At 39.0% G+C, this 27560-nt stretch overlaps 1 protein-coding gene and 1 long non-coding RNA gene across 3 annotated transcripts in view; one reads left to right on the top strand and one right to left on the bottom strand.

The window, feature by feature from the left end:
• Positions 1-27560, bottom strand: part of LOC127508743 (uncharacterized) — a 54504-nt gene that overhangs the window by 23350 nt on the left and 3594 nt on the right. The window lies entirely within an intron of this gene.
• Positions 1955-25829, top strand: LOC127505174 (protein NLRC3-like). Of its 2 annotated transcripts, XM_051880589.1 has the most exons (7): positions 1955-2135; positions 3075-3235; positions 18542-20315; positions 20396-20569; positions 20672-20845; positions 23194-23240; positions 23330-25829. In XM_051880589.1, exons 1-7 carry the CDS (start codon positions 1975-1977, stop codon positions 23854-23856), a joined length of 3018 nt encoding a protein of 1005 aa, XP_051736549.1. In that variant the 5' UTR covers positions 1955-1974; the 3' UTR covers positions 23857-25829. The 2 variants fall into 2 exon arrangements, with proteins under 2 accessions (XP_051736549.1, XP_051736620.1); XM_051880660.1 differs by lacking the exons at positions 18542-20315; positions 20396-20569; positions 20672-20845; positions 23194-23240; positions 23330-25829 and adding exons at positions 5090-5263; positions 5366-5539; positions 7632-7678; positions 7768-10849 and having other exon boundaries at positions 3075-5009.

Raw genomic sequence — 27560 nt, forward strand, 5'->3', positions numbered from 1 at the left:
AACGTCTCAGGTTACGTGTGTAACCGTGGTTCCCTGAGAGGGAACGAGACGCTGCGTCCCGTTGCCATACTCCCTGCATGCCTGTATCGACTTACTTCGACTTTCAGAAGCTAACTCTGTTTGGTTCGGGTGTGCTTTATAGTTTCCTGGTCATGACGTCACCCGCCTATGACGTTCCGTCACGCCATTGGACAGATTTCACATGTGCTTCACGACGCATTCACGCAGAGGCGTTCCCAAAGCGCTTGACGCAGCGTCTCGTTCCCTCTCAGGGAACCACGGTTACACACGTAACCTGAGACGATTTCATTATTCACTGTTGTTTTTTTTTATGTTAAACTGAGTTTTACATAAAAAGTGTGTGTTCAGTTACTTCACGTTTCCCTGATTGTGAGAAATATGTTAACGTAAAATCAGCAGTCATTAAGTCACCTCAGACTGTGATGATGATGTGCACCATGAGAGGGAGATGTTTTTATGTCTGTCATACTATAGACCAGGAGTGTCCAAACCTGCTCCTGGAGGTCCAGTGTCCTACATAATTTAGCTCCAACCAGCTCTAACATTCCAGCCTAGAAGTTCCTGAAGAGCTTGATTAATTGGCTCAGGTGTGCTTAACTGGGGTTGAAGCTAAACTCTGCAGGGCACCGGTCCTCCAGGAACAGGAATAGACATCCGTACTGTAAACACATAAGAGCTGTGAAATGAAAGCTATTCTGAAAATTCATTATTACAGTACTGTCTATGCCCATCAGAGCAACTCTGACATAATGAAAATAAAGCAAAAGGAGCAAAACACATTATATCACATCTGTTACAGATGATCTCTAAATATGAGGTCATTTTTTGAATTCAGTCATTCTGAATAATTTGTTAAAGAATATTTTATTGAATTGAACACATTTATTGTCATTGTGTATTAGTAAACAACAAAATTAATAATGCTACTCTACCCTGATCAGTTTTTTTCCTATTTTTTTCTAAATCATAACTGTTTATTTATTGTTATGAAATACATTATGATTTGCTAAAAATGATCTTTAGGAGTTCTCCCTACAGGATGTTTGTGTCAGGTATATGTTTGTGTGCATTATATGAACATGTATTTTTTGTTTCTATGAAGTAGTGGGACTTCTAAAGTGAAAGCAGGTGGAACAGGAAGAACAGGTTAAACGAAAAGTAAACATGCACACCTTTATCGACAAGGAAGGACGCTGTAAAAGCAGGAGAGTTTTTCACGTAAGTACATTTTCAAAAAGCTTTACAACATCTAGAAATGTGTTGTTTAGATTATTTATTACATTAAATTACAATTACATTAAATATATGTTTGCATGAAGTTGTGTAAGCTTTGTTAATTCACTCAATACTTTACATACACTCGATATAGGCTTACGTCATGACACATAAATGTTCTCACTTTTTATGTATTGTTTTGTATTGGTTTTAGAGTGTTTTTAGAAATATTAAATATTAATTTAATAATTGTGTGGAAAGCCAACAAAATCCCACATAATGACAATCATTTTTATTTTTTGTTGTTTGCTTTGTTCGTCGTTAGATTGCTCAGACTGAGCAGAGCTTTTGTTTTCTGCAGTTGCTGCTTATAAAGAGAGTAATTTAATATTTTGTCTAATTTACAAAGATTGAACACATTGTGTATACCCCATAAATGTATAGTAATAGATATTACAATATGTCAAGACTTCAAAGTGTGTTTTATATTGTGCGATTAGGTTACATGGACAGAAAATGTAAAATAATTCCATAATAATCATAATAATTTTGTAATGATTTACTAGGCAAATCAACAACAACTCTCCTGATATCTTTAAATATTTGGTGGGAATATCACAGTAGGGCTCTCTTATATTTATGGGGGAATAGTATTGTATAAAAATAGAAAGACTGATGTAAAGTTTTAAGTGATGTTAATTAATAAATGTGTTTGCAGGAGTAAAACTCTCCTCTTTAATGGATGAAAAGAAAAGAGCTGCTTCTAAAATGAGTCTCTCTGTGGAGAGAGAGGAGAGAGGAGCCACATCTCCTGAACCCAGCTGTGTGTCTATGAAGAGTAACAGATCCATTATTCACCCCCCTGAACTCAGTGGTGGAGCAGTGACCTCTGACTTAAGGTGAGACACTATCCAGTGATGGACACAAGCAATTGTTGTTAAATAACTTAAAGCTGCAGTCCGTAACTTGGTTAAAAATGACCAAAATCAATTTTTGAGCAAGTACATAACCAGCCAGTGTTCAAAACTATCTCCTTACTTTAGCCCGATTCACAAAGGTAAGCTTGTAATAATGTTTTCTAATCTGAGTGGTACTGGTGGGTTTCCGTGGGAAATTCGAGCATGCAGCTGTTTGTCTTTGCTTCAATATGTCACGTCTGTAAACAGAAAGAAGGAGTCCCCAGCTAGTAGTCTATATCATGTGAGGATACTGCAGGTGATGGATCATTTATAGCCTTTTCTCACAGCAGCTGGAATAATTAAACTTATCATTTTGATGCCGTATTGTATGGTATGACAAATTAACGTTGGAGATTAGACTGTACAGAAATTGAAATCTACAGGTAATGCTAATACACACTAAATACACATTAAATACACAGTCACACAATTGCTGATGTTGTTAACATTAACAATTTGAGAATAAAATATAACAATAATAATAATTTGCATGGTTTGACATGATCCGAGCTAAGTGATCGTTATATTTAATCACCATTGGCAGCGCGATCTATTGTAATGCTTTTTTCTCAGTTGGTCAGAACAAAAGTGTCAGATGTGTTACTTACTTACATATTCAAATGACATTTTCTGGTGAAAGACACAGAATAAGTGATTCTTAAGTACAGTATCCACACTGATGTGGTGGCTGACAGCGAACATTAGATTCATCCACACTGAGGAGTTGTGCCGATGCACAACCCACGTAAATGGGATAATTCTGCAAATAACAATTGCAGGTTTCAGAGATGGCAACAAAGAGGCACAACTTACAGACTGCAGCTTTAACCCGACAGGTCACAAGAAAAACTACATGATTTTTTCTGTATTTGCTGACAGAGCCACTTCTCCTAAACCCAGCTGTGTGTCTATGAAAAGTGAGAGATCCATTATTGAGCCCCCTCAACTCAATGATGGAGCAGCGACTTCTGACCTCAGGCATCATGACCCACAGCCAGTCCTGCTGGAGGAGACTGGAGACCTGCAGAAGCCAGAAGATGGTGATCTACAGAGAGTCAAAGACCAACACAAAACCAGCATGAAGAACAAGTATGAGAGATTATTTGAGGGAATCAAACTCCAAGAGAATCAAAACCTCCTGAACAGGATCTACACACAGCTCTACATCATAGAGGGAGAGAGAGAAGGAGTGAATGAAGAACATGAGGTTTTACAGATGGAGAAAACAGCCAGAACACAACACTCACAAGACACTCCAATCAACTGCAATGACATCTTTAAAGCCTCACCTGAACCAGGATGTGAGGAGAAAGACCAAATCAAGACTGTTCTTACTAAAGGAGTCGCTGGAATTGGGAAAACCGTCTCTGTGCAGAAGTTCATTCTTGACTGGACTGAAGGAAAAGCCAATCAGGATGTAGATTTCATGTTTGTGCTTCCATTTCGAGAGCTGAACTTGATCCGAGATCATCAGTACAGTCTTCACAGACTTCTGCTGGACTTTCATCCTGAACTTCAAGATCTGGACTCAAAGATTTATGAGGAGTGTAAAGTTCTCTTCATCTTGGATGGTCTGGATGAAAGCAGAATCACACTGATGTTTTCAGACACTCAGAAAGTTTCTGATGTGACTGAGACTTCATCAGTGGGTGTGTTGATGTCAAACCTAATTAAAGGAGAGCTGCTTCCCTCTGCTCTCATCTGGATCACCTCCAGACCAGCAGCAGCCAATCAGATCCCCTCCAAATACATCAACCGTCTGACAGAAATTCAGGGATTCAGTGAGCCTCAGAAGGAGGAATATTTCAGGAAGAGAATCAGTGATGAACATCAAGCCAGCAGAATCATCTCACACATCAGAAGAGCAAGAAGCCTCCACATCATGTGCCACATACCCGTCTTCTGCTGGATCTCATCCACTGTGCTTCAAAAGCTCCTGAAAGAAGATCTGAGTGCAGAAATCCCTCAAACTCTGACTGAAATGTACATCCACTTCCTGCTGATTCAGATCAACATGAGGAATCAGAAGTATGAAGAGAGAGATCCAGAGAAACTCCTGCAGTCCAACAGAGAAGTGATTGTGAAACTTGCTGAAGTGGCTTTCAAACAGCTGATGAAGGGCAATGTGATGTTCTATGAGGAGGACCTGAGAGAGAGCGGCATAGATGTCACTGATGCCTCAGTGTATTCTGGGATTTGCACTGAGATCTTTAAGGAGGAATCTGTGATTCATCAGAGGAAAGTCTACAGCTTCATTCATCTGAGTGTTCAGGAGTTTCTCGCTGCTTTCCATGTGTTTTACTGCTATTTAAGCAGCACCATGGACACCCTTAAGTTTTTTTATTCAATGCATAATCTCTTTAGAAGTGCAGTCGATAAAGCCCTTGAGAGTGAAAATGGACAGCTGGATCTGTTCCTGCGGTTCCTGCTGGGCGTCTCACTGGAGTCCAATCAGAGACTCTTACAGGATCTACTGACACACACAGAGAACAGCTCAGAGAGTATCAGGAGAACCACACAGTACATTAAAGAGAAGATCAAAGATGGACATGGACTCTCCACTGAAAGATCCATCAATCTGCTCCTCTGTCTGCTGGAGGTGAAAGATCAGACTCTGTCCAGAGAGATTCAGGAATTTGTGAAATCAGACAAACACTCAGAGAAGAAACTCTCTCCTGCTCACTGCTCAACAATCACCTACATGCTTCAGATGTCAGAGGAAGTGCTGGATGAGCTGGACCTCAAGAAATACAACACATCAGATGAAGGTAGAAGAAGACTGATACCAGCTGTGAACAACTGCAGAAAAGCCATGTGAGTGTTAAAATTCAATAAATAAATAAATAATAAATACAGCTTCTGTTGTTGTGCCAAATAACTGTGCTCTCTATCAGTCTTGCTGGCTGTAATCTCACTAGTCAGTCCTGTGAAATTGTGGCATCAGCTCTACAATCCTCAAACTCTGTCCTGATCGAGCTGGACATGAGTAACAATGACCTGCAGGATTCAGAAGTGAAGCTGCTGTCTGGTGGACTGAAAAGTCCAAACTGTCGGCTGCAGATACTGAGGTATTAAGAACATATTAGGGATAATAGGTAATAATAGGGTACAGTCAGCTGGTCATAATGTTGATGTGTGTCTGTAGATGATCTGACTGTGTGTGTCTGTAGATTGTCAGGCTGTATGGTGACAGAGGAGGGCTGTGGTTATGTGTCTTCAGCTCTGAGTTCAAACCCCTCACACCTGAGAGAGCTGGATCTGAGCTACAATCACCCAGGACAATCAGGAGTCCAGCTGCTCAACAACAAACTGAAGGATCCAAACTGCTCACTGCAGATACTCAGGTACGTAGGGTACAAGTTTAAAAACCTAAATATTTGCAGGGCAAGCCAAAATTCTGCTTAGAAAGAAAATCATCATTTCTTTTTCTGGTCCCTCTCATCTCTGCATGTACTGATCAAACCCCTATGTTAGCTCACAAAATGAATTTAATTGGAAAATGTAAAAAATAAAATATTAAGAGATACCCATTTGTTGATATTTATTGGTTACAGAGCTACAAAATTTATGACTGACCATTGAATCTCTGTCAGTGTCGTCTGCAAAGATGAAGTTAACGACGCTGACTCATCATCTCTGCGGTATAGTGGACGGGCTTATTGAGAGATGTTTCATATTTTACATAATCAGAGAATTTTTGTTTTCGATTTGAATTGTTCGTTTAAAAGTAGACATGTCAAACTTTCTATAGACTCATTGTCATGTCTGTGTGGCAAGTATGTGCTGAGTTTCAGTTCATTTTTGTGATGTGCTTCAGAAAGAAGTTCACAGAGCCCGAGATGTCAGAAAGCGCATCCTGTTTGTTTTCTTTATTTTACAAAAGCACAGGTTTTGTTTTGTTTTGTACAACCAACTGACCCATTAAAATTTGGTCGACTAAGGGCCAGATTTACTAACAGCTTATGCCAGTGCAAACTCTCTTTTAGTATTAAAAAACTAGTCATGATTTACTATAGATACGCAGTGTAAAAATAGTGCTGAAAAGTCATGGACAGTTTTTTTGTGTCTTAAACCAGATGCTAATTTGCGCTGCTCTTGGTATATTGCATTGGTCATATGGAAATGATCTGTTGTGTCTGTGCTCTTTATTGTGTACGTTGTCAGTAAATCACCTACCGAATTTTCCACTCCCATCAGCACTTTTATGGGATTGGAATATTGCCTATATTCATTAACCACTGCACAAAGAGCGCTCCCTTTATAATCTCTACAAAAACCAATCGATCGCTCATCTTAGTTCACTGCGATCTCACAAAGTTTTGTTATAATGAGAGGATTTGTAATCATGCAAAACTCAGAATCCTCTCACCGCTCAAAACGTTGGAGTTTTAGTTCAGTGCTAACTTAAACACCTCTGATTGGCCATTGTGTTTAAAAAATCAACATATATGCTTGTGATTGGCTACACTGCTCAATGCTGCAAAAACACATTGTAATAAACAGAAGTCTTTGAGGCTCAGACCATAGTGCAGACACAGATACCCACTGATCGTTTGACAGATATGTTTTGCCAGTATGCTGTTATTACTGAGAAAACTGATTCTAGACCAGAAGTTATGGGTAGATTTTCCCTCTAAAAGCAATCAGTAGAAGCAGCAGGCAGTGGTTTAAGTGAGAAAATAACACGCTAGTCTGAAGTCCGTGGCCGGGAAAAGGCTAAATCTTGCCCCGTCTTACACACATTCCACCTATGAGCAGGTTGTTCCATAACCAGGGTCCGGGTATCAAAAAGGCACGATCACTTTTCCGCTTCATTCGGGACCGTGGTACCTGAAGCAGGAGATTATCAGCAGATCACAAATTCAGCTGCAGTCGGTTCATTGATGACTGGGAGAGGCCTAAATAGACAACACTGCAGTCTTCCAGTCTAGATGATATGAATGCATGGATAACTGAAAGCATTAACTGAAAGCATGGGTTTTAGGCTAGTGATTGACTATAAGTGATATATTTGTTTACTTGCTCAGTGTCTTTGAGGGCTTTGGTTTATTTGCTGTTGTAGACTTTAAAGACATTTTAAATAACCGAAATGGCAAAGTGACAAACCTGATACTGGCTGTGTTTTCTGAAAAATATTTGCACACCTTAGAAAGTTTGTCCTCAAACCATTCAGAAACAAGGATTCAACAGCCCCATGGTGTAAATGCAAATAATTTACAACTGAATATTAAATAAAGCTTTAAAATTATATACATATCAGTTATATTTAGCTCCCTTAGCTGCTCCCTTGGGGCTCAAAGACAGTAAAGCAAAGATGTTTTTATAAAGATATGTATTGAGAAAAGCGCTATACAAATAAATATGACTTGACTGTTTATATTGATGGTTTGTACATGAATGTATATTCTTTATGTCTATATATTTGTGTCTTTTCAGGTTGGATCATGGAGGGTCCTTAAGGCTCAAACCTGGACTACGAAAATGTAGGGTTTTTTTCACTAAATAACTCTTGCACATTTAATGATAACAAATGAGATTAATAAACTGTTTTTATCTGTCATCTTGTATTCAGATGCCTGTGATCTCACACTGGATCCAAACACAGCACACACTCAACTCATCCTGTCTGAGGGGAACAGAAAGATAAAATATGTGAAAGATCATCAGCCGTATCCTGATCATCCAGAGAGATTTGCTGATGTTCCTCAGGTTCTGTGTCGAGAGAGTCTGACTGGACGCTGTTACTGGGAGGTTGAATGCACTGGTTGGGCTCGAATAGCAGTGGCCTATAAAGGAATCAGCAGGAAAGAAGGGACTGTCTGTAAGTTTGGATACAATGACAAATCATGGTGTCTTTTCTCCAATAATGATGGATTTCTTGTCTGGCAAAATAATTTGGCCAGTAACCTACCAACTCATTTACCACAATCTAAGAGAGCAGGAGTGTATCTGGACTGGCCGGCCGGCACTCTGTCCTTCTACAGCGTCTCTGACACACACACACTCACACACTTACACACATTCAACACCACATTCACTGAACCCCTCTATGCTGGATTTAAGGTTTTTGAGTCTGAACTGACTCTGTGTCAGATTTAATCTTGATCATATGGCTATAAATGGAAAAGTTTGTTGAAACTTGTGAAAATGACAATAATACTGTATAACTAACAAATTTTAATTCATGTAAACATTTAGAAAAACATGTTATAAAACATAATTGTAATTAAAAATACTAAATATGGTCCATCATAAAAGGACGAATGCGTCCTTTTTTTCAGCTATCACTATGAATGTCTAGTGAAAAGTGTTTGGTTAAGTATGGTTCTGTTGTTCTAACAGTGTGATAGTTGCTGAAAGGAATTACTGTCTTGATTTTCTCAGCATGATATACATATATCAGGCCTCATTCCCACAGTCGGGTGGGGATGCAGACGCTTCAGTAGTTTCTTGGGACTAAAGACTCTTGTCTATCCTCCACATGCGCTGCTCGAGGCGTGCACTTCACGGACAACTTCAACTTGTTTTGGGAGCAATAAACTGTTTTGAAAGCAGACAGGTTTCATCCAAGCATCTCTGGGACTTGAATGCTCATTTCCTTCTCTACAGCATCTCGCATCCACCTTTGACAGCTTTAACAACAATAACAACAGGAGCTACAGGATGATCAGCACCACCAACATCAAGCAGCTGACCCCACTGTCACTGTGAGATGTGGTAAACGGCACAGTAAAATTCTCTCATGCGAATCACAGCATGTCTACACTGTGTCATTGATTAATTAAAAGCAATTCCAATCACAATAAATCTAACAAAAGAAACCATAAAGCTTAAAATAATTACCACCACCAAAGCGTGTAGCGCGGACGCAGCTCACACCACCGTTCGTGAGGCAGTTTTCCAGCTAGCGTGTATATGTACTGTCTCCAAATGATCAAATTATAATTTGAATCTCAGTTGTAGATGGTGGTTCTGGTGCTTGATTCATCTTGATTATATCATGGGCTAAAAACAACTGTAAAGTTAAGTCTTTTCACACATTCTATGCTCTTTTGGTTTTTGAGCACTTTCAGCCAGTGTTTATGTATTTTTCATTTACATTTATCCAGCCAATGTTTTTTTGTTTTTTTGTTAGATATGCAGTTTCTTTCCTTTTACAGTATATTCCTTTTCTTTTATTTATTGAAAAATAACACTGTATATAATTGCTAGCCTATTGTCAGTATACAAAGGGAGTAAATACAAATGTTTATTGAAATGAATTCAGTGTTGTTTCTTTACAGTGAATCTGCTCTGTGAGAAATGATCATTTTTGGTTACGAACAAACTGACTAGTACCGGTAATGTCTGTATGTGATAACAGTCTCTGTGCTCATCTAGAGATACTTTAAGATGTGAAGAAAATGAAGCAGCTTTAACCTCTTGACTGAAGCTACACTATTATCCATGATACAACAATACTGAAACCTACAGAAGAACGTCTCTAAGTGTCTAGAGCAGGGGTGTCCAATCCTGTTCCTGGAGCGCCGCTGTCCTGCAAAATTATACACACTTGAACCAGCTTATGACAAGCAGCGTGGGGCGAGAGCCGTGAGAGAACAGCGCGAGGCTGGTGGCTTGATTGTTAAGGAGCGTCACCTGCACGCTGAACCGGACTCGTATCCAAAGCCACTGGAAGGCAAGCCTGCAACCCTTAGCCAAAAAGAGTAACGGCTAAAGCTAACTGGCGGTACACATTGGCGGTACGCAGGGAGGAGTTTTGAACGGCGACACGATAGGCTAAGAGGGGCCACACGTGATTAAGTTAGCCGTTATGTTTTCTCCAATAGTAAGAGATACAGATCCTCTCATCTCCCTATAATAATACCATCTCTGTCGTATCTCTCACAGAGGAGCTCCGGAAGCATAAAGGGAGGAGCGACGACAGTGAAGGATGAGAAAGGACCAGGCCTGGACTTTATCTTATGTTTTATTATGTTTGTGTGTGTGGCAGTCGTCCGCGAGGGACTGTTGCCATTTTACTTTCGTTTTGTTGTTTGTTTATTTTGGTATATTAAAATCTGTTTGAACATTCTCAGGTATGCCTAGTATCTTCTAACATCTGTTACAGGTATTCAGTGTTGTTCTCGTACGTGCAACGGTGCGAGACAAAAGCGAATGAACCCGTTTGTCCAGACATGATGTTCTTGTTGCTCCATAACACACTGCTCCTTTTGCTGTAATTGTGTGACAAAACAGTTTAAATATTTAGGCCTGCAGATTTTTCCAGCATCCCTCCTCCACCCAACTCCTCACTCTCAATTATTCCTATCCCAGCCAGGGATGAGGGGAGTATTCTGGGTTCGGGCCAAATTTTGAGATCTGAGCCCTCTCCCTGAACAGCACGCCAAATATACATATTCATTACCTTATCTAATTATATGTAAGTGTGAACTAGTGAAAGAGTGTTTTTTTTTTCTCTGTCTTCCTGTTGTTACAGATCAGGAAAGTCACCAGTGAAGGATTCTGAAACATTGCATTGTCATACTAATTATTACTCAGGAATAAAAAGAAGTAATTTTAACAATGTATAACCAAAGTTTAAGTCTTATTGTTGTACTTTGGCATGCTGTTGTCTTTTTGTTTGTATATATTAAATAAACAAGGTTTTGAGACTTTAGTTTAAGATTTATTTTTATTTGAGATGTTGACTATTAATATAATAGTTTTTACTATTAAAAGTTACATAAACATGCAACAGGAGTCAAGCCATATTCTCTTACCACCAGTAAACATAGCGACAGTGACCAAAGTAATATCATTTGAGTCACATGCAGAACAAAAAACTGACGGGAGCAGCTGGAGAACAGTGACTGGATTTAAAAACTTCAGACAACACAGGACATATCTCCGTCGCTGTAAGTTACTGAAACCACACATGAAAACCCACAACACATGGTAGACACAGGTTTGTGCAGTGCAGATCTGATCTCTCACACTATGAGTGACAGACAGATAGTTGTCCATTCTGGTTCAGTTCAGCACAGGTTTTCCAAGAATGGGGTTGTGAGTCCTGAAAATTTACTGGTGTGAGTTTGGTTATAGAATGCGGTTGTCATACCCGTAAATAACCAAACTGTGAATGAATATAATCGTATTAAGGACTCAAATACTGGACTGACAACTGTATTCTGTTGTTGTGTGAATGCAACTTTACATTTTTGCTTTTAGACAGTGTATGATGCACCCAGAATCTCACGTCATTGAGATTCATACACTGATTCTTGATGTCTGTGTGTGACTAAACTTCGCAGGAGTTTAAGAGTGTTCAGTGTACAATTTGTTTTGAACAGGAGCATGAAACTTTTGTACACATTTTAAAAGTCATTCAGTTTATCTGACTAAAATACTGCTGGATTTCATTCTGTAGAGTCACAGGGTTTCAATAATCAATGACTGTCATGAGTGCAAACAATGCCACTACATGATGATTACATCTGTATCATCAACAAATAGTCACACAATGAGCAGTGTTCATTTAATCTGGGCTAACCCATGTGGGGCCTTCATGGAAACTGCAGACAAAACTGGCTGGGCCCCAGTTAGACAGCCCAGGTGGAACACATCTGGGCCCCACACAGCTGTGTTGACTGGGACAGGAGGCAGGTGGACCATAATTAACTGTGGTTTGTGGAAAGAAACCATTTTCATCTTCTCTGATCCTCATTTTGTCCTAAGGGAAAAAAAAAATTAACTGGTTCCTCTCCCTGCAGTGTTTACTGTAAATCTGTACCATTTTCTTTATATCTTATAAAGAGACACAGTTCATTATGTACTGTCAGTTTGCTCAATAAATTAATGAACTTTAATTAAGATGCACTTCAATCTATTTGTTGGTAGCCTACGTATTGTTCCAGTGCAGCTTTATATAGAACAGGACCACAACTGAACACAATATTATATGAATAAATGAATGAAGACAATATGAATGTCAACGCTGTAAGTTCTAACTTTAACTTAAACTAAAAAATAATCAGACCAGTTTTTGCAGGCATAATGGAAGTTTCTCTTTCACCTGTGATGATCATGTAGCTCCCCCTTCTGGACAGAGACCGAAAAGATAAACATTAAATTTTTTCATTCATTTTTAATGGAACCATGTTAAAAAAAAAGCTTCAATAACAAAAAGACCTCTCTGTCTAATCAGCCTTGCATTTGCAACACAACACAACCAACCAAGCAATTAGTAGCTCAAAGGCCAATAGATGATGTAGGTGGTTACAGAAGACTCTGGGATTATCTTTGACAACAAATAAATCCTTATTTAAACTATTAAAGGTATATGATGGAATTGTATATTTCATTATTCACTGTTGTTTTTTATGTTAAACTGAGTTTTACATAAAAAGTGTGTGTTCAGTTACTTCACGTTTCCTTCATTGTGGGAAATATGTTACAGTTTTTTATGATTGCTTAAGCACAATTTTAAAAACAAGGCTCATTTTGTCAAAACACTACACACAATTCACAGATCCACACACACAAGTAGCAAAACACCTCAGTTCTTTTGCAAAATGAAACAAAACTTTACATTCCTTTAATAAAACCCAACTTTGACCATATGGAACACACATGGTTCATAAATTCTGATTCTGTTTGATTCATTTACATACTGCTGTGCTCAATCTTAAACACTTGTAACTTTTATACTTTTCTAGTGATATAGTCAAGGTTTGATTTTTTTCAGAGATATTGTTAGAGTAATGCACATGAATATATTGACAAAAAACAACAACAAAAAAAAAAAACACAAGATCAGTACTGCACATTGATGAAAATATTTACAGTTTTTTTGGATTGCTTAAGCACGATTTTCAAAACAGGGCCCGTGTTTTCAAAACACTACACACAATTAGCAAAACACTACAGATCCTTTGCATAATTAAACACTCTTGTAAAAACTACACTTCTGTTTAAAAACCACACTTTGTTACCATATGAAACACACACGTTTCACATTACTATACTCTGTTTGCACGAGTTACACTCTGCTGTGATAAACCTAAAACACTTTTAGCACTTCTACTTCCCTATGATTAGAGTAGGCTACCATCAACAAAGTACAAATATAATGTAAATTCACCAAACACTACACAAGACCAATGTTGCAGACTGAAGAAACTCATTTATTTCTCAACACGCCCAAAATGTTGACATGGAGATTCATAATACTGTAACAAAATGTCACTTTACGTATTGTAATGTAAGTTTACTGTTAAAAAAAAAAAAAAACACTAGACATTGTCTCTTCGCCTAGCTGGATCTGGCCAGAGAATTTCATCAACATCGCAGGCAAAGTTGTCATTAGCAAGACACCTTGGAAAGAAACGTCTTGAATGACGAATCTATCCTTGCATTGCTGCTACCTCCATCTGGTCACAGGCCTCTTCCATGGCTTGGATGAGGGGTACCTCAGCCTGGAGACGGAGATCATATACCTTCCACCGCCATGCCGAGAAAAACTCTTCTATAGGGCTGAGGAATGGAGAGTATGGTGGAAGATATAGGACGGTGAAATGTGGATGTTGCTGAAACCAGTTCTGAACCAGAGCAGAGCGGTGGAAAGACACATTGTCCCAGACAACAATGTATTGCATATGATCGATTTGATTTGCTGCTGTTATGTTGTGCAATTGGTCCAAGAATGTAAGTATGAGTGCTCTGTTGTAAGGGCCCATATGGGCATGGCGGTGGAGGACCCCATTCTGTGTAATGGCTGCACAGAGTGTTATATTACCCCCACGTTGCCCTGGGACATTGACTATAGCCCTGTGGCCAATGATGTTTCTTCCCCTCCTTCGTGTTCTCGTCAGGTGGAACCCAGCCTCATCTACGTAAATGAACTCATGCTGGATCTCCTCTCCATCCATTCGTAAAACTCTCTGAAGAACAGTGTCAGGCAAAATTGTGTAGTTCAGTGTAGATCTAGTATACATATTACAGTACAGTAAAAGATTATGAGACAGTATGCAAGATCACACTGCTAAAGTGAATACATACCTCTGCATAATCATGCCGCAGTTGTTTCACCCTTTTGGAATTGCGATCGAAAGGCACTCGATAAATTTGCTTCATTTGAATATGGTTTTTTTTTTAGGATGCGTGCCGGTGTTGATGTTGAGACCTGATGGATATCGTTGAAACTGACCCTCAATCCTATGTAGGAAAAAAAAAAAAAAACAGTATACAATACTACAGTAATTTCACAGAAAAAGGTCACAGAAGTGCTGATAGTGCATAGAATACAGTACTGTAAGCAGTTACTGAAACCGTGCAGATGTTTTTGATATGATGATATTTTTACAATACCTATTTTCCAGTCGAAATGTTCTTATCACACTTGCCACTGTGTATCGGCTTAGATTTGGCTGTACTCGCAGTCCAGCCTCCCTCAGCGTCAGGCCGTGGTTGACAACGTGGTCAACCAGTGTTGCGCGGATCTCATTTGTCAGATTCGGTCCTCTTTGAGCACCTTCTTGTCTTCCTCTTCCTCTTCCTCTACCTCTACCTCCAGCATGGCCTCCATCTCTTCCTCTTCCTCTGTTGATTACTCCTCTGTTGATTCCTCTTCTTCCCCTTCCTCCTCCTCCTTGTCCTCCTCCTCGTTCTCCTCGTTCTCCTCGTTCTCCTCCTCGTCTTACTCTTTCTCTGACTCTTTCCATTGTGCTTGAAGACCGATGAACTCACCTGCTGCTTTTTATAGTGCTTATACACCTGATCGGTGTGTCTACAATTAAGCAAACAAGTGTTTGCACACCTGATGACTGTGTTGAACCAATTGGTTGGACGGTGCGGTAATTTGACAGTCAGTGCTTTGGTATTGCAAGGAAGTGACTTCATGATAGATTTTTGTGTGTAATGTATGTTAAGTGTGTTTAGTGTTTTGCAAATCACTGTGTGTAGAGTTTTTCAACAAGTGTGAGGTTGACAATGTGCTTGAGGTTGTGCAAATATGGGCTGATGTTTTGCTTCTTGAGTGTAAGGTTTTGCTAATAGTGTACTACTTTTAATTTTAGTGTGTAAGCAATCCAAAAAAACTGTATTTCTCACCACATTGTAAAACCATTCAATACATCCATGCCTTTCCAAAGGTTACATTTTGCACTGAAAATCAGAACATATTCTAAATACAATATAGTACACAAACCAAAACTTTTGTGGAGACAAAACAAAAGCATGATTTTAAATGAAAAACAAACAAACAAACAAAAATAGAAAAAACACCTAAGCATCATCTCTTGGCCTAGCTGGATCTGGCCATAGCACTTCACTCACATCACAGGCGATGTCCTCTCTCTCAAGACAGCGAGAGAAGAATCTTCTTGAAAGGTGAATCCATCCTTGCACAGACCCTGCATCAATTAGGTCAGGCCTTCTCCGGGGCTTGAATAAGGGATATCCTTACATAGGGCTGGAGATTGTAAACCTTCCATGCCAAAAAAAAAAAACTTCCTCAATGGATTTAAGGAAGGGACAGTATGATGGGATGTATTGGAGTGAAAATTGTGGACGCTAATGAAACAAGTTTTGGACCAGAGCAGATAGGTGGAAATTTACATTGTCCCATGTGACAATGTATCTCATCTGCTCTGCATCCATTTGGTCTTCTGCTGTGAGGATTTTGTGTAGTCTTTCTAAAATGTGAATATGTGGGCCGTGTTGTAAGGGCCTAAGTTGGCATGCCGGTGGAGGACCTCATTCTGCGTGATTGCAACATACATTGTGATGTTACCACCATGTTGTCCCGGGACATTCAAAATAGCTCTGTGGCCAATGATGTTTGTCCCTCTCCCTCTTACTGCAACATTGCCTTCCATTTTGTTGAAGACACATAAACTCACCTTTTGCCTTTTTTTAGTACTTGCACCTGATTGTTGAGTTTACAGTTAAGCACCTAAGTGTCTGCCGACCTGACGGCCATGTTTGATCAATTGGTTTATAGGGGTGGTATTTTGGAAAGCAGTGTCTTGAAATGGCAAAGAAGTGACATTATGTTAGATTTCTGTGACTAATGTAGAGAAGTGTGTTTAGTGTTGTGCAAAACAACGTGTGTAGTGTTTTGCAAAAAGTGTGAGGCTGAGAATGTACTTATAGTTTTGCAGATCTGAGTGTAGAGTTTCAGTAACTGTGTGTTATTTTTAATTTTAGTGTGTAAGCAATCGTAAAAAAACTGTAACGTAAAATCAGCAGTCATTAAGTCACCTCAGACTGTGATGATGATGTGCACCATGAGAGGGAGATGTTTTTATGTCTGTCATACTATAGACCAGGAGTGTCCAAACCTGCTCCTGGAGGTCCAGTGTCCTACATAATTTAGCTCCAACCAGCTCTAACATTTCAGCCTAGAAGTTCCTGAAGAGCTTGATTAATTGGCTCAGGTGTGCTTAACTGGGGTTGAAGCTAAACTCTGCAGGGCACCGGTCCTCCAGGAACAGGAATAGACATCCGTACTGTAAACACATAAGAGCTGTGAAATGAAAGCTATTCTGAAAATTCATTATTACAGTATTGTCTATGCCCATCAGAGCAACTCTGACATAATGAAAATAAAGCAAAAGGAGCAAAACACATTATATCACATCTGTTACAGATGATCTCTAAATATGAGGTCATTTTTTGAATTCAGTCATTCTGAATAATTTGTTAAAGAATATTTTATTGAATTGAACGCATTTATTGTCATTGTGTATTAGTATACAACAAAATTAATAATGCTACTCTACCCTGATCATTTTTTTTCCTAATTTCTCTAAATCATAACTGTTTATTTATTGTTATGAAATACATATTTGCTAAAAATGATCTTTAGGAGTTCTCCCTACAGGATGTTTGTGTCAGATGTATGTTTGTGTGCATTAAATGAACATGTATTTTTTGTTTCTATGAAGTAGTGGGACTTCTAAAGTGAAAGCAGGTGTAACAGGAAGAACCGGTTAAACGAAAGTAAACACGCACACCTTTAAAGACAAGGAAGGACGCTGTAAAAGCAGGAGAGTTTTTCACGTAAGTACATTTTCAAAAAGCTTTACAACATCTAGAAATGTGTTGTTTAGATTATTTATTACATTAAATTACAATTACATTAAATATATGTTCGCATGAAGTCGTGTAAACTTTGTTAATTCCTTCAATACTTTACACACACTTGATATAGGCTTACGTCATGACACATAAATGTTCTCACTTTTTATGTATTGTTTTTTATTGTTTTTAGAGTGTTTTTAGAAATATTTAGCAAATAATTGTGTGGAAAGCCAACAAAATCCCACATAATGACAATCATTTTATGATTATAATTATGGGGGAATAGTATTGTATAAAAATAGAAAGACTGATGTAAAGTTTTAAGTGATGTTAATTAATAAATGTGTTTGCAGGAGTAAAACTATCCTCTTTAATGGATGAAAAGAAAAGAGCTGCTTCTAAAATGAGTCTCTCTGTGGAGAGAGAGGAGAGAGGAGCCACATCTCCTGAACCCAGCTGTGTGTCTATGAAGAGTAACAGATCTATTACTGAGCCCCCTAATCTCAGTGGTGGAGCAGTGACCTCTGACTTAAGGTGAGACACTATCCAGTGATGGACACAAGCAATTGTTGTTAAATAACTTAAAGCTGCAGTCTGTAACTTGGTCAAAAATGACCAAAATCAATTTTTGAGCAAGTACATAACCAGCCAGTGTTCAAAACTATCTCCTTACTTTAGCCCAATTCACAAAGGTAAGCTTGTAATAATGTTTTCTAATCTGAATGGTAGTGGTAGTGATGGCCGTGGGAAATAGATTTAATCACCACTGGCAGCGCGATTTATTGTAATGCTTTTTTCTCAGTTGGTCAGAACAAAAGTGTCAGATGTGTTACTTACTTACAAGTTCAAATGACATTTTCCGGTGAAAATTTATACTTCCAAGACACAGAATAAGTGATTCCAAAGTACAGTTTACACACTGATGTGGTGACTGACAGCAAACATTAGATTCATCCGCACTGAGGAGCTGTGCCGATGCACAACCCACGTAAATGGGATAATTCTGCAAATAACTGCAATTGCAGGTTTCAGAGATGGCGATAAAGAGGCAAAACTTACAGACTGCAGCTTTAACCCGACAAGTCACAAGAAAAACTACATGATTTTTTCTGTATTTGCTGACAGAGCCACATCTCCTAAACCCAGCTGTGTGTCCATGAAAAGTGAGAGATCCATTATTGAGCCCCCTCAACTCAATGATGGAGCAGCGACTTCTGACCTCAGCCATCATGACCCACAGCCAGTCCTGCTGGAGGAGACTGGAGACCTGCAGAAACCAGAAGATGATCTACAGAGAGTCAAAGACCAACACAAAACCAGCATGAAGAACAAGTATGAGAGATTATTTGAGGGAATCAAACTCCAAGAGAATCAAAACCTCCTGAACAGGATCTACACACAGCTCTACATCATAGAGGGAGAGAGAGAAGGAGTGAATGAAGAACATGAGGTTTTACAGATGGAGAAAACAGCCAGAACACAACACTCACAAGACACTCCAATCAACTGCAATGACATCTTTAAAGTCTCACCTGAACCAGGATGTGAGGAGAAACACCAGATAAAGACTGTTCTTACTAAAGGCATCGCTGGAATCGGGAAAACGGTCTCTGTGCAGAAGTTCATTCTTGATTGGACTGAAGGAAAAGCCAATCAGGATGTAGATTTCATGTTTGTGCTTCCATTTCGAGAGCTGAACTTGATCCGAGATCATCGGTACAGTCTTCACAGACTTCTGCTGGACTTTCATCCTGAACTTCAAGATCTGGACTCAAAGATTTATGAGGAGTGTAAAGTTCTCTTCATCTTGGATGGTCTGGATGAAAGCAGAATCACACTGATGTTTTCAGATGCTCAGAAAGTTTCTGATGTGACTGAGACTTCATCAGTGGGTGTGTTGATGTCAAACCTCATTAAAGGAGAGCTGCTTCCCTCTGCTCTCATCTGGATCACTTCTAGACCAGCAGCAGCCAATCAGATCCCCTCCAAATACATCAACCGTCTGACAGAAATTCAGGGATTCAGTGAGCCTCAGAAGGAGGAATATTTCAGGAAGAGAATCAGTGATGAACATCAAGCCAGCAGAATCATCTCACACATCAGAAGAGCAAGAAGCCTCCACATCATGTGCCACATACCCGTCTTCTGCTGGATCTCATCCACTGTGCTTCAAAAGCTCCTGAAAGAAGATCTGAGTGCAGAAATCCCTCAAACTCTGACTGAAATGTACATCCACTTTTTGCTGATTCAGATAAACATGAGGAATCACAAGTATGAAGAGAGAGATCCAGAGAAACTGCTGCAGTCCAACAGAGAAGTGATTGTGAAACTTGCTGAAGTGGCTTTCAAACAGCTGATGAAGGGCAATGTGATGTTCTATGAGGAGGACCTGAGAGAGAGCGGCATAGATGTCACTGACGCCTCAGTGTATTCTGGGATTTGCACTGAGATCTTTAAAGAGGAATCTGTGATTCATCAGAGGAAAGTCTACAGCTTCATTCATCTGAGTGTTCAGGAGTTTCTCGCTGCTTTCCATGTGTTTTACTGCTATTTAAGCAGCACCATGGACACCCTTAAGTTTTTTTATTCAATGCATAATCTCTTTAGAAGTGCAGTCGATAAAGCCCTTGAGAGTGAAAATGGACAGCTGGATCTGTTCCTGCGGTTCCTGCTGGGCGTCTCACTGGAGTCCAATCAGAGACTCTTACAGGATCTACTGACACACACAGAGAACAGCTCAGAGAGTATCAGGAGAACCACACAGTACATTAAAGAGAAGATCAAAGATATACATGGACTCTCCACTGAAAGATCCATCAATCTGCTCCTCTGTCTGCTGGAAGTCAAAGATCAGACTCTGTCCAGAGAGATTCAGGAATTTGTGAAATCAGACAAACATTCTGAGAAGAAGCTCTCTCCTGCTCACTGCTCAACAATCGCCTACATGCTTCAGATGTCAGAGGAGGTGCTGGATGAGCTGGACCTCAAGAAATACAACACATCAGATGAAGGTAGAAGAAGACTGATACCAGCTGTGAACAACTGCACAAAAGCCATGTGAGTGTTAAAATTCAATAAATAAATAAATAATAAATACAGCTTCTGTTGTTGTGCCAAATAACTGTGCTCTCTATCAGTCTTGCTGGCTGTAATCTCACTAGTCAGTCCTGTGAAATTGTGGCATCAGCTCTACAATCCTCAAACTCTGTCCTGATCGAGCTGGACATGAGTAACAATGACCTGCAGGATTCAGAAGTGAAGCTGCTGTCTGGTGGACTGAAAAGTCCAAACTGTCGGCTGCAGATACTGAGGTATTAAGAACATATTAGGGATAATAGGTAATAATAGGGTACAGTCAGCTGGTCATAATGTTGATGTGTGTCTGTAGATGATCTGACTGTGTGTGTCTGTAGATTGTCAGGCTGTATGGTGACAGAGGAAGGCTGTGGTTATGTGTCTTCAGCTCTGAGTTCAAACCCCTCACACCTGAGAGAGCTGGATCTGAGCTACAATCACCCAGGACAATCAGGAGTCCAGCTGCTCAACAACAAACTGAAGGATCCAAACTGCTCACTGCAGATACTCAGGTACGTAGGGTACAAGTTTAAAAACCTAAATATTTGCAGGGCAAGCCAAAATTCTGCTTAGAAAGAAAATCATCATTTCTTTTTCTGGTCCCTCTCATCTCTGCATGTACTGATCAAACCCCTATGTTAGCTCACAAAATGAATTTAATTGGAAAATGTAAAAAATAAAATATTAAGAGATACCCATTTGTTGATATTTATTGGTTACAAAGCTACAAAATTTATGACTGGCCATTGAATCTCTGTCAGTGTCGTCTGCAAAGATGAAGTTAACGACGCTGACTCATCATCTCTGCGGTATAGTGGACGGGCTTATTGAGAGATGTTTCATATTTTACATAATCAGAGAATTTTTGTTTTCGATTTGAATTGTTCGTTTAAAAGTAGACATGTCAAACTTTCTATAGACTCATTGTCATGTCTGTGTGGCAAGTATGTGCTGAGTTTCAGTTCATTTTTGTGATGTGCTTCAGAAAGAAGTTCACAGAGCCCGAGATGTCAGAAAGCGCATCCTGTTTGTTTTCTTTATTTTACAAAAGCACAGGTTTTGTTTTGTTTTGTACAACCAACTGACCAATTAAAATTTGGTCGACTAAGGGCCAGATTTACTAACAGCTTATGCCAGTGCAAACTCTCTTTTAGTATTAAAAAACTACTGTCATGATTTACTATAGATACGCAGTGTAAAAATAGTGCTGAAAAGTCGTGGACAGTTTTTTTGTGTCTTAAACCAGATGCTAATTTGCGCTGCTCTTGGTATATTGCATTGGTCATATGGAAATGATCTGTTGTGCCTGTGCTCTTTATTGTGTACGTTGTCAGTAAATCACCTACCGAATTTTCCACTCCCATCAGCACTTTTATGGGATTGCACTCCCATGTTTAGTAAATCTGTCCCAAAGTGTCTTAACGTAATGTTTGATTGACTATTAGGGGACAGCCCTATTTTCCATAGATAATAAAAGTCAGTTTATTAGGAAGACAAAAAAATTTTTGTCATTTTAATCCTATTGTTTGTCATTTAAAAAAAAAAACACCAAACATAACACAAAACAGCAGAGTTTCTTTTTAAAAAGTTTCATGTCATGTGTCACTGCAAAACCTGCACATCCCAGCATAAATGCGCCCAGTAAATGATTTGTTAATATAAGCGCCTATATTCATTAACCACTGCACAAAGAGCGCTCCCTTTATAATCTCTACAAAAACCAATCGATCGCTCATCTTAGTTCACTCCTCTAATGAGAGGATTTGTAATCATGCAAAACTCAGAATCCTCTCACCGCTCAAAACGTTGGAGTTTTAGTTCAGTGCTAACTTAAACACCTCTGATTGGCCATTGTGTTTAAAAAATCAACAGATATGCTTGTGATTGGCTACACTGCTCAATGCTGCAAAAACACATTGTAATAAACAGAAGTCTTTGAGGCTCACCATAGTGCAGACACAGATACCCACTGATCGTTTGACAGATATGTTTTGCCAGTATGCTGTTATTACTGAGAAAACTGATTCTAGACCAGAAGTTATGGGTAGATTTTCCCTCTAAAAGCAATCAGTAGCAGCAGCAGGCAGTGGTTTAAGTGAGAAAATAACACGCTAGTCTGAAGTCCGTGGCCGGGAAAAGGCTAAATCTTGCCCCGTCTTACACACATTCCACCTATGAGCAGGTTGTTCCATAACCAGGGTCCGGGTATCAAAAAGGCACGATCACTTTTCCGCTTCATTCGGGACCGTGGTACCTGAAGCAGGAGATTATCAGCAGATCACAAATTCAGCTGCAGTCGGTTCATTGATGACTGGGAGAGGCCTAAATAGACAACACTGCAGTCTTCCAGTCTAGATGATATGAATGCATGGATAACTGAAAGCATTAACTGAAAGCATGGGTTTTAGGCTAGTGATTGACTATAAGTGATATATTTGTTTACTTGCTCAGTGTCTTTGAGGGCTTTGGTTTATTTGCTGTTGTAGACTTTAAAGACATTTTAAATAACCGAAATGGCAAAGTGACAAACCTGATACTGGCTGTGTTTTCTGAAAAATATTTGCACACCTTAGAAAGTTTGTCCTCAAACCATTCAGAAACAAGGATTCAACAGCCCCATGGTGTAAATGCAAATAATTTACAACTGAATATTAAATAAAGCTTTAAAATTATATACATATCAGTTATATTTAGCTCCTTTAGCTGCTCCCTTGGGGCTCAAAGACAGTAAAGCAAAGATGTTTTTATAAAGATATGTATTGAGAAAAGCGCTATACAAATAAATATGACTTGACTGTTTATATTGATGGTTTGTACATGAATGTATATTCTTTATGTCTATATATTTGTGTCTTTTCAGGTTGGATCATGGAGGGTCCTTAAGGCTCAAACCTGGACTACGAAAATGTAGGTTTTTTTTCACTAAATAACTCTTGCACATTTAATTATAACAAATGAGATTAATAAACTGTTTTTATCTGTCATCTTGTGTTCAGATGCCTGTGATCTCACACTGGATCCAAACACAGCACACACTCAACTCATCCTGTCTGAGGGGAACAGAAAGATCAAATATGTGAAAGATCATCAGCCGTATCCTGATCATCCAGAGAGATTTGCTGATGTTCCTCAGGTTCTGTGTCGAGAGAGTCTGACTGGACGCTGTTACTGGGAGGTTGAATGCACTGGTTGGGCTCGAATAGCAGTGGCCTATAAAGGAATCAGCAGGAAAGAAGGGACTGTCTGTAAGTTTGGATACAATGACAAATCATGGTGTCTTTTATGCAATAATGATGGATTTGTTGTCTGGCAAAATAATTTGGCCAGTAACCTACCAACTCATTTACCACAATCTAAGAGAGTAGGAGTGTATCTGGACTGGCCGGCCGGCACTCTGTCCTTCTACAGTGTCTCTGACACACACACACTCACACACTTACACACAATCAACACCACATTCACTGAACCCCTCTATGCTGGATTTAAGGTTTTTGAGTCTGAACTGACTCTGTGTCAGATTTAATCTTGATCATATGGCTATAAATGGAAAAGTTTGTTGAAACTTGTGAAAATGACAATAATACTGTATAACTAACAAATTTTAATTCATGTAAACATTTAGAAAAACATGTTATAAAACATAATTGTAATTAAAAATACTAAATATGGTCCATCATAAAAGGACGAATGCGTCCTTTTTTTCAGCTATCACTATGAATGTCTAGTGAAAAGTGTTTGGTTAAGTATGGTTCTGTTGTTCTAACAGTGTGATAGTTGCTGAAAGGAATTACTGTCTTGATTTTCTCAGCATGATATACATATATCAGGCCTCATTCCCACAGTCGGGTGGGGATGCAGACGCTTCAGTAGTTTCTTGGGACTAAAGACTCTTGTCTATCCTCCACATGCGCTGCTCGAGGCGTGCACTTCACGGACAACTTCAACTTGTTTTGGGAGCAATAAACTGTTTTGAAAGCAGACAGGTTTCATTCAAGCATCTCTGGGACTTGAATGCTCATTTCCTTCTCTACAGCATCTCGCATCCACCTTTGACAGCTTTAACAACAATAACAACAGGAGCTACAGGATGATCAGCACCACCAACATCAAGCAGCTGACCCCACTGTCACTGTGAGATGTGGTAAACGGCACAGTAAAATTCTCTCATGCGAATCACAGCATGTCTACACTGTGTCATTGATTAATTAAAAGCAATTCCAATCACAATAAATCTAACAAAAGAAACCATAAAGCTTAAAATAATTACCCCCACCAAAGCGTGTAGCGCGGACGCAGCTCACACCACCGTTCGTGAGGCAGTTTTCCAGCTAGCGCGTATATGTACTGTCTCCAAATGATCAAATTATAATTTGAATCTCAGTTGTAGATGGTGGTTCTGGTGCTTGATTCATCTTGATTATATCATGGGCTAAAAACAACTGTAAAGTTAAGTCTTTTCACACATTCTATGCTCTTTTGGTTTTTGAGCACTTTCAGCCAGTGTTTATGTATTTTTCATTTACATTTATCCAGCCAATGTTTTTTTGTTTTTTTGTTAGATATGCAGTTTCTTTCCTTTTACAGTATATTCCTTTTCTTTTATTTATTGAAAAATAACACTGTATATAATTGCTAGCCTATTGTCAGTACAAAGGGAGTAAATACAAATGTTTATTGAAATGAATTCAGTGTTGTTTCTTTACAGTGAATCTGCTCTGTGAGAAATGATCATTTTTGGTTACGAACAAACTGACTAGTACCGGTAATGTCTGTATGTGATAACAGTCTCTGTGCTCATCTAGAGATACTTTAAGATGTGAAGAAAATGAAGCAGCTTTAACCTCTTGACTGAAGCTACACTATTATCCATGATACAACAATACTGAAACCTACAGAAGAACGTCTCTAAGTGTCTAGAGCAGGGGTGTCCAATCCTGTTCCTGGAGGGCCGCTGTCCTGCAAAATTATACACACCTGAACCAGCTTATGACAAGCAGCGTGGGGCGAGAGCCGTGAGAGAACAGCGCGAGGCTGGTGGCTTGATTGTTAAGGAGCGTCACCTGCACACTGAACCGGACTCGTATCCAAAGCCACTGGAAGGCAAGCCTGCAACCCTTAGCTTTAGCCGTTACTCTTTTTTGGCTAACTGGCAGTACACATTGGCGGTACGCAGGGAGGAGTTTTGAACGGCGACACGATAGGCTAAGAGGGGCCACACGTGATTAAGTTAGCCGTTACGCTTTCTCCAATAGTAAGAGATACAGGTCCTCTCATCTCCCTATAATAATACCATCTCTGTCGTATCTCTCACAGAGGAGCTCCGGAAGCATAAAGGGAGGAGCGACGACAGTGAAGGATGAGAAAGGACCAGGCCTGGACTTTATCTTATGTTTTATTATGTTTGTGTGTGTGGCAGTCGTCCGCGAGGGACTGTTGCCATTTTACTTTCGTTTTGTTGTTTGTTTATTTTGGTATATTAAAATCTGTTTAAACATTCGCCGGTTCACGCCTCCTTTTTCCCTTATATACAAACTGCGTCACACAGCTAATAAAGTTCTTACTAGGGTCTTACTTTCAGTGGCCCTCCAGGAGCAGGATTGGACACCCCTGGTCTAGAACATGTACACAATCACTCAGACAAAAAGAAAACTCAAAAAAAGAAAAGAGTAAATATTCTCAGGTATGCCTAGTATCTTCTGACATCTGTTACAGGTATTCAGTGTTGTTCTCGTACGCGCAACGGTGCGAGACAAAAGCGAATGAACCCGTTTGTCCAGACATGATGTTCTTGTTGCTCCATAACACACTGCTCCTTTTGCTGTAATTGTGTGACAAAACATTTTAAATATTTAGGCCGATCTGCCTCAGTAGGAATTTTTTTTAATGGTCAATGACTGCGAGAAAAGGCAGTTAAAAATAAACATTTGATCTCTTTCAAACATCAAAACTTCTATATAGTTCGAGGTCTTCACCTACAGACATACTAATCCAAAGTCTTCTTTAGCAGAATTTTTTACTTCTCCCTGACATTTTCTTTTCTGTGGAACACTTAATTTTTGAAACAGAGCATTTGTTTTAGGTAGGAAGGTGTAACATTTGTGCATAAATAGCCTAATTTTCAAATTGAAAATGATAATTTTCAACTTCCATGTAAAATTTAATTGTGGCCCTCATGTAGTTGTGGTAATCATGTTGCCCTGTAAACTGTTTTCCTTGTCATTGTCATTTAGAAGATAATGTTCTGTAGAGTTTGAAGTTGTTCGTTTTTTTTTTTTTTTTTTTACAGTCAATTACAGTACATGTCAGATAAATGTTTTAAATAGGGCTGGGACTCTTTAACCTCTTTCTGTGGTTAATGCACTAAAATACAGTAAAAAGAAAAGAAGAGTATAATAGAAAGTAGATAAAATGCTATGTTTTGTGTGTTCTTCATGGAGATTGTAAATTGTGTTTTATATACAGTATGTATTTTCAAACTTAATAGTTGCCTATTTCTGTAGAGTGAAAGAAGAGCAGCAGTACTTCTAAACTCATCTAAATCTTGATAAGGTGCTGGAGGAAGGGACACTGGCTGTAAGATGAGTCTGAACAAAGAGATGGAGGTGAAAGGAACTACAGCCTCTCCAAAACCCAGCTGTGTGTCTATGAAGAGTAACAAATCCTTACCTGAACCTCCTGATTTCAGTGGAACAGTGACAGTACCTACAGACATACTAATCCAAAGTCTTATTTTATAGCAGATGTTTTTCTTTTAATAAATCTGCTTCAGACAAACGCACATTTACACTAATGTAGACCAAAATATTATATGAATTTAAAATATTAAGACATTATGAATGTTTACTAGATGGGTTCATAACACTTTAGCAGAATTAGTTCACACAATTATTTGCATGAACTGTAAGTGGACGTTTTGTGGTGGATCGGGATGTTTTATCTGTGATGTAGCGCCCTCTTCTGGAAAGAGAAAGAACGTTTTTTTTTTTTTTTTTTCTAGAAAGAAAGAAAGTTGTATTGTAATAAGGAAATGGTTTAGAATTAAATTTGAATTAGGCTTAATTTTAAAAGAAAAAAAAAATATTAGTCTATATCCGTTGTAATTTACTTTGCATTTCCTTTTAAATTTACTATCAATTGTTATGATACACACATGTGCTATTTCCAGACACGAGATTGTTTGAAATGATAGGCTACATGTAATTTTGTATTTAATGTAGGCCTTATGTT

Source organism: Ctenopharyngodon idella, chromosome 1 (assembly GCF_019924925.1).
Source record: "Ctenopharyngodon idella isolate HZGC_01 chromosome 1, HZGC01, whole genome shotgun sequence".
NCBI classification, from domain to species: Eukaryota; Metazoa; Chordata; class Actinopteri; order Cypriniformes; family Xenocyprididae; genus Ctenopharyngodon; species Ctenopharyngodon idella.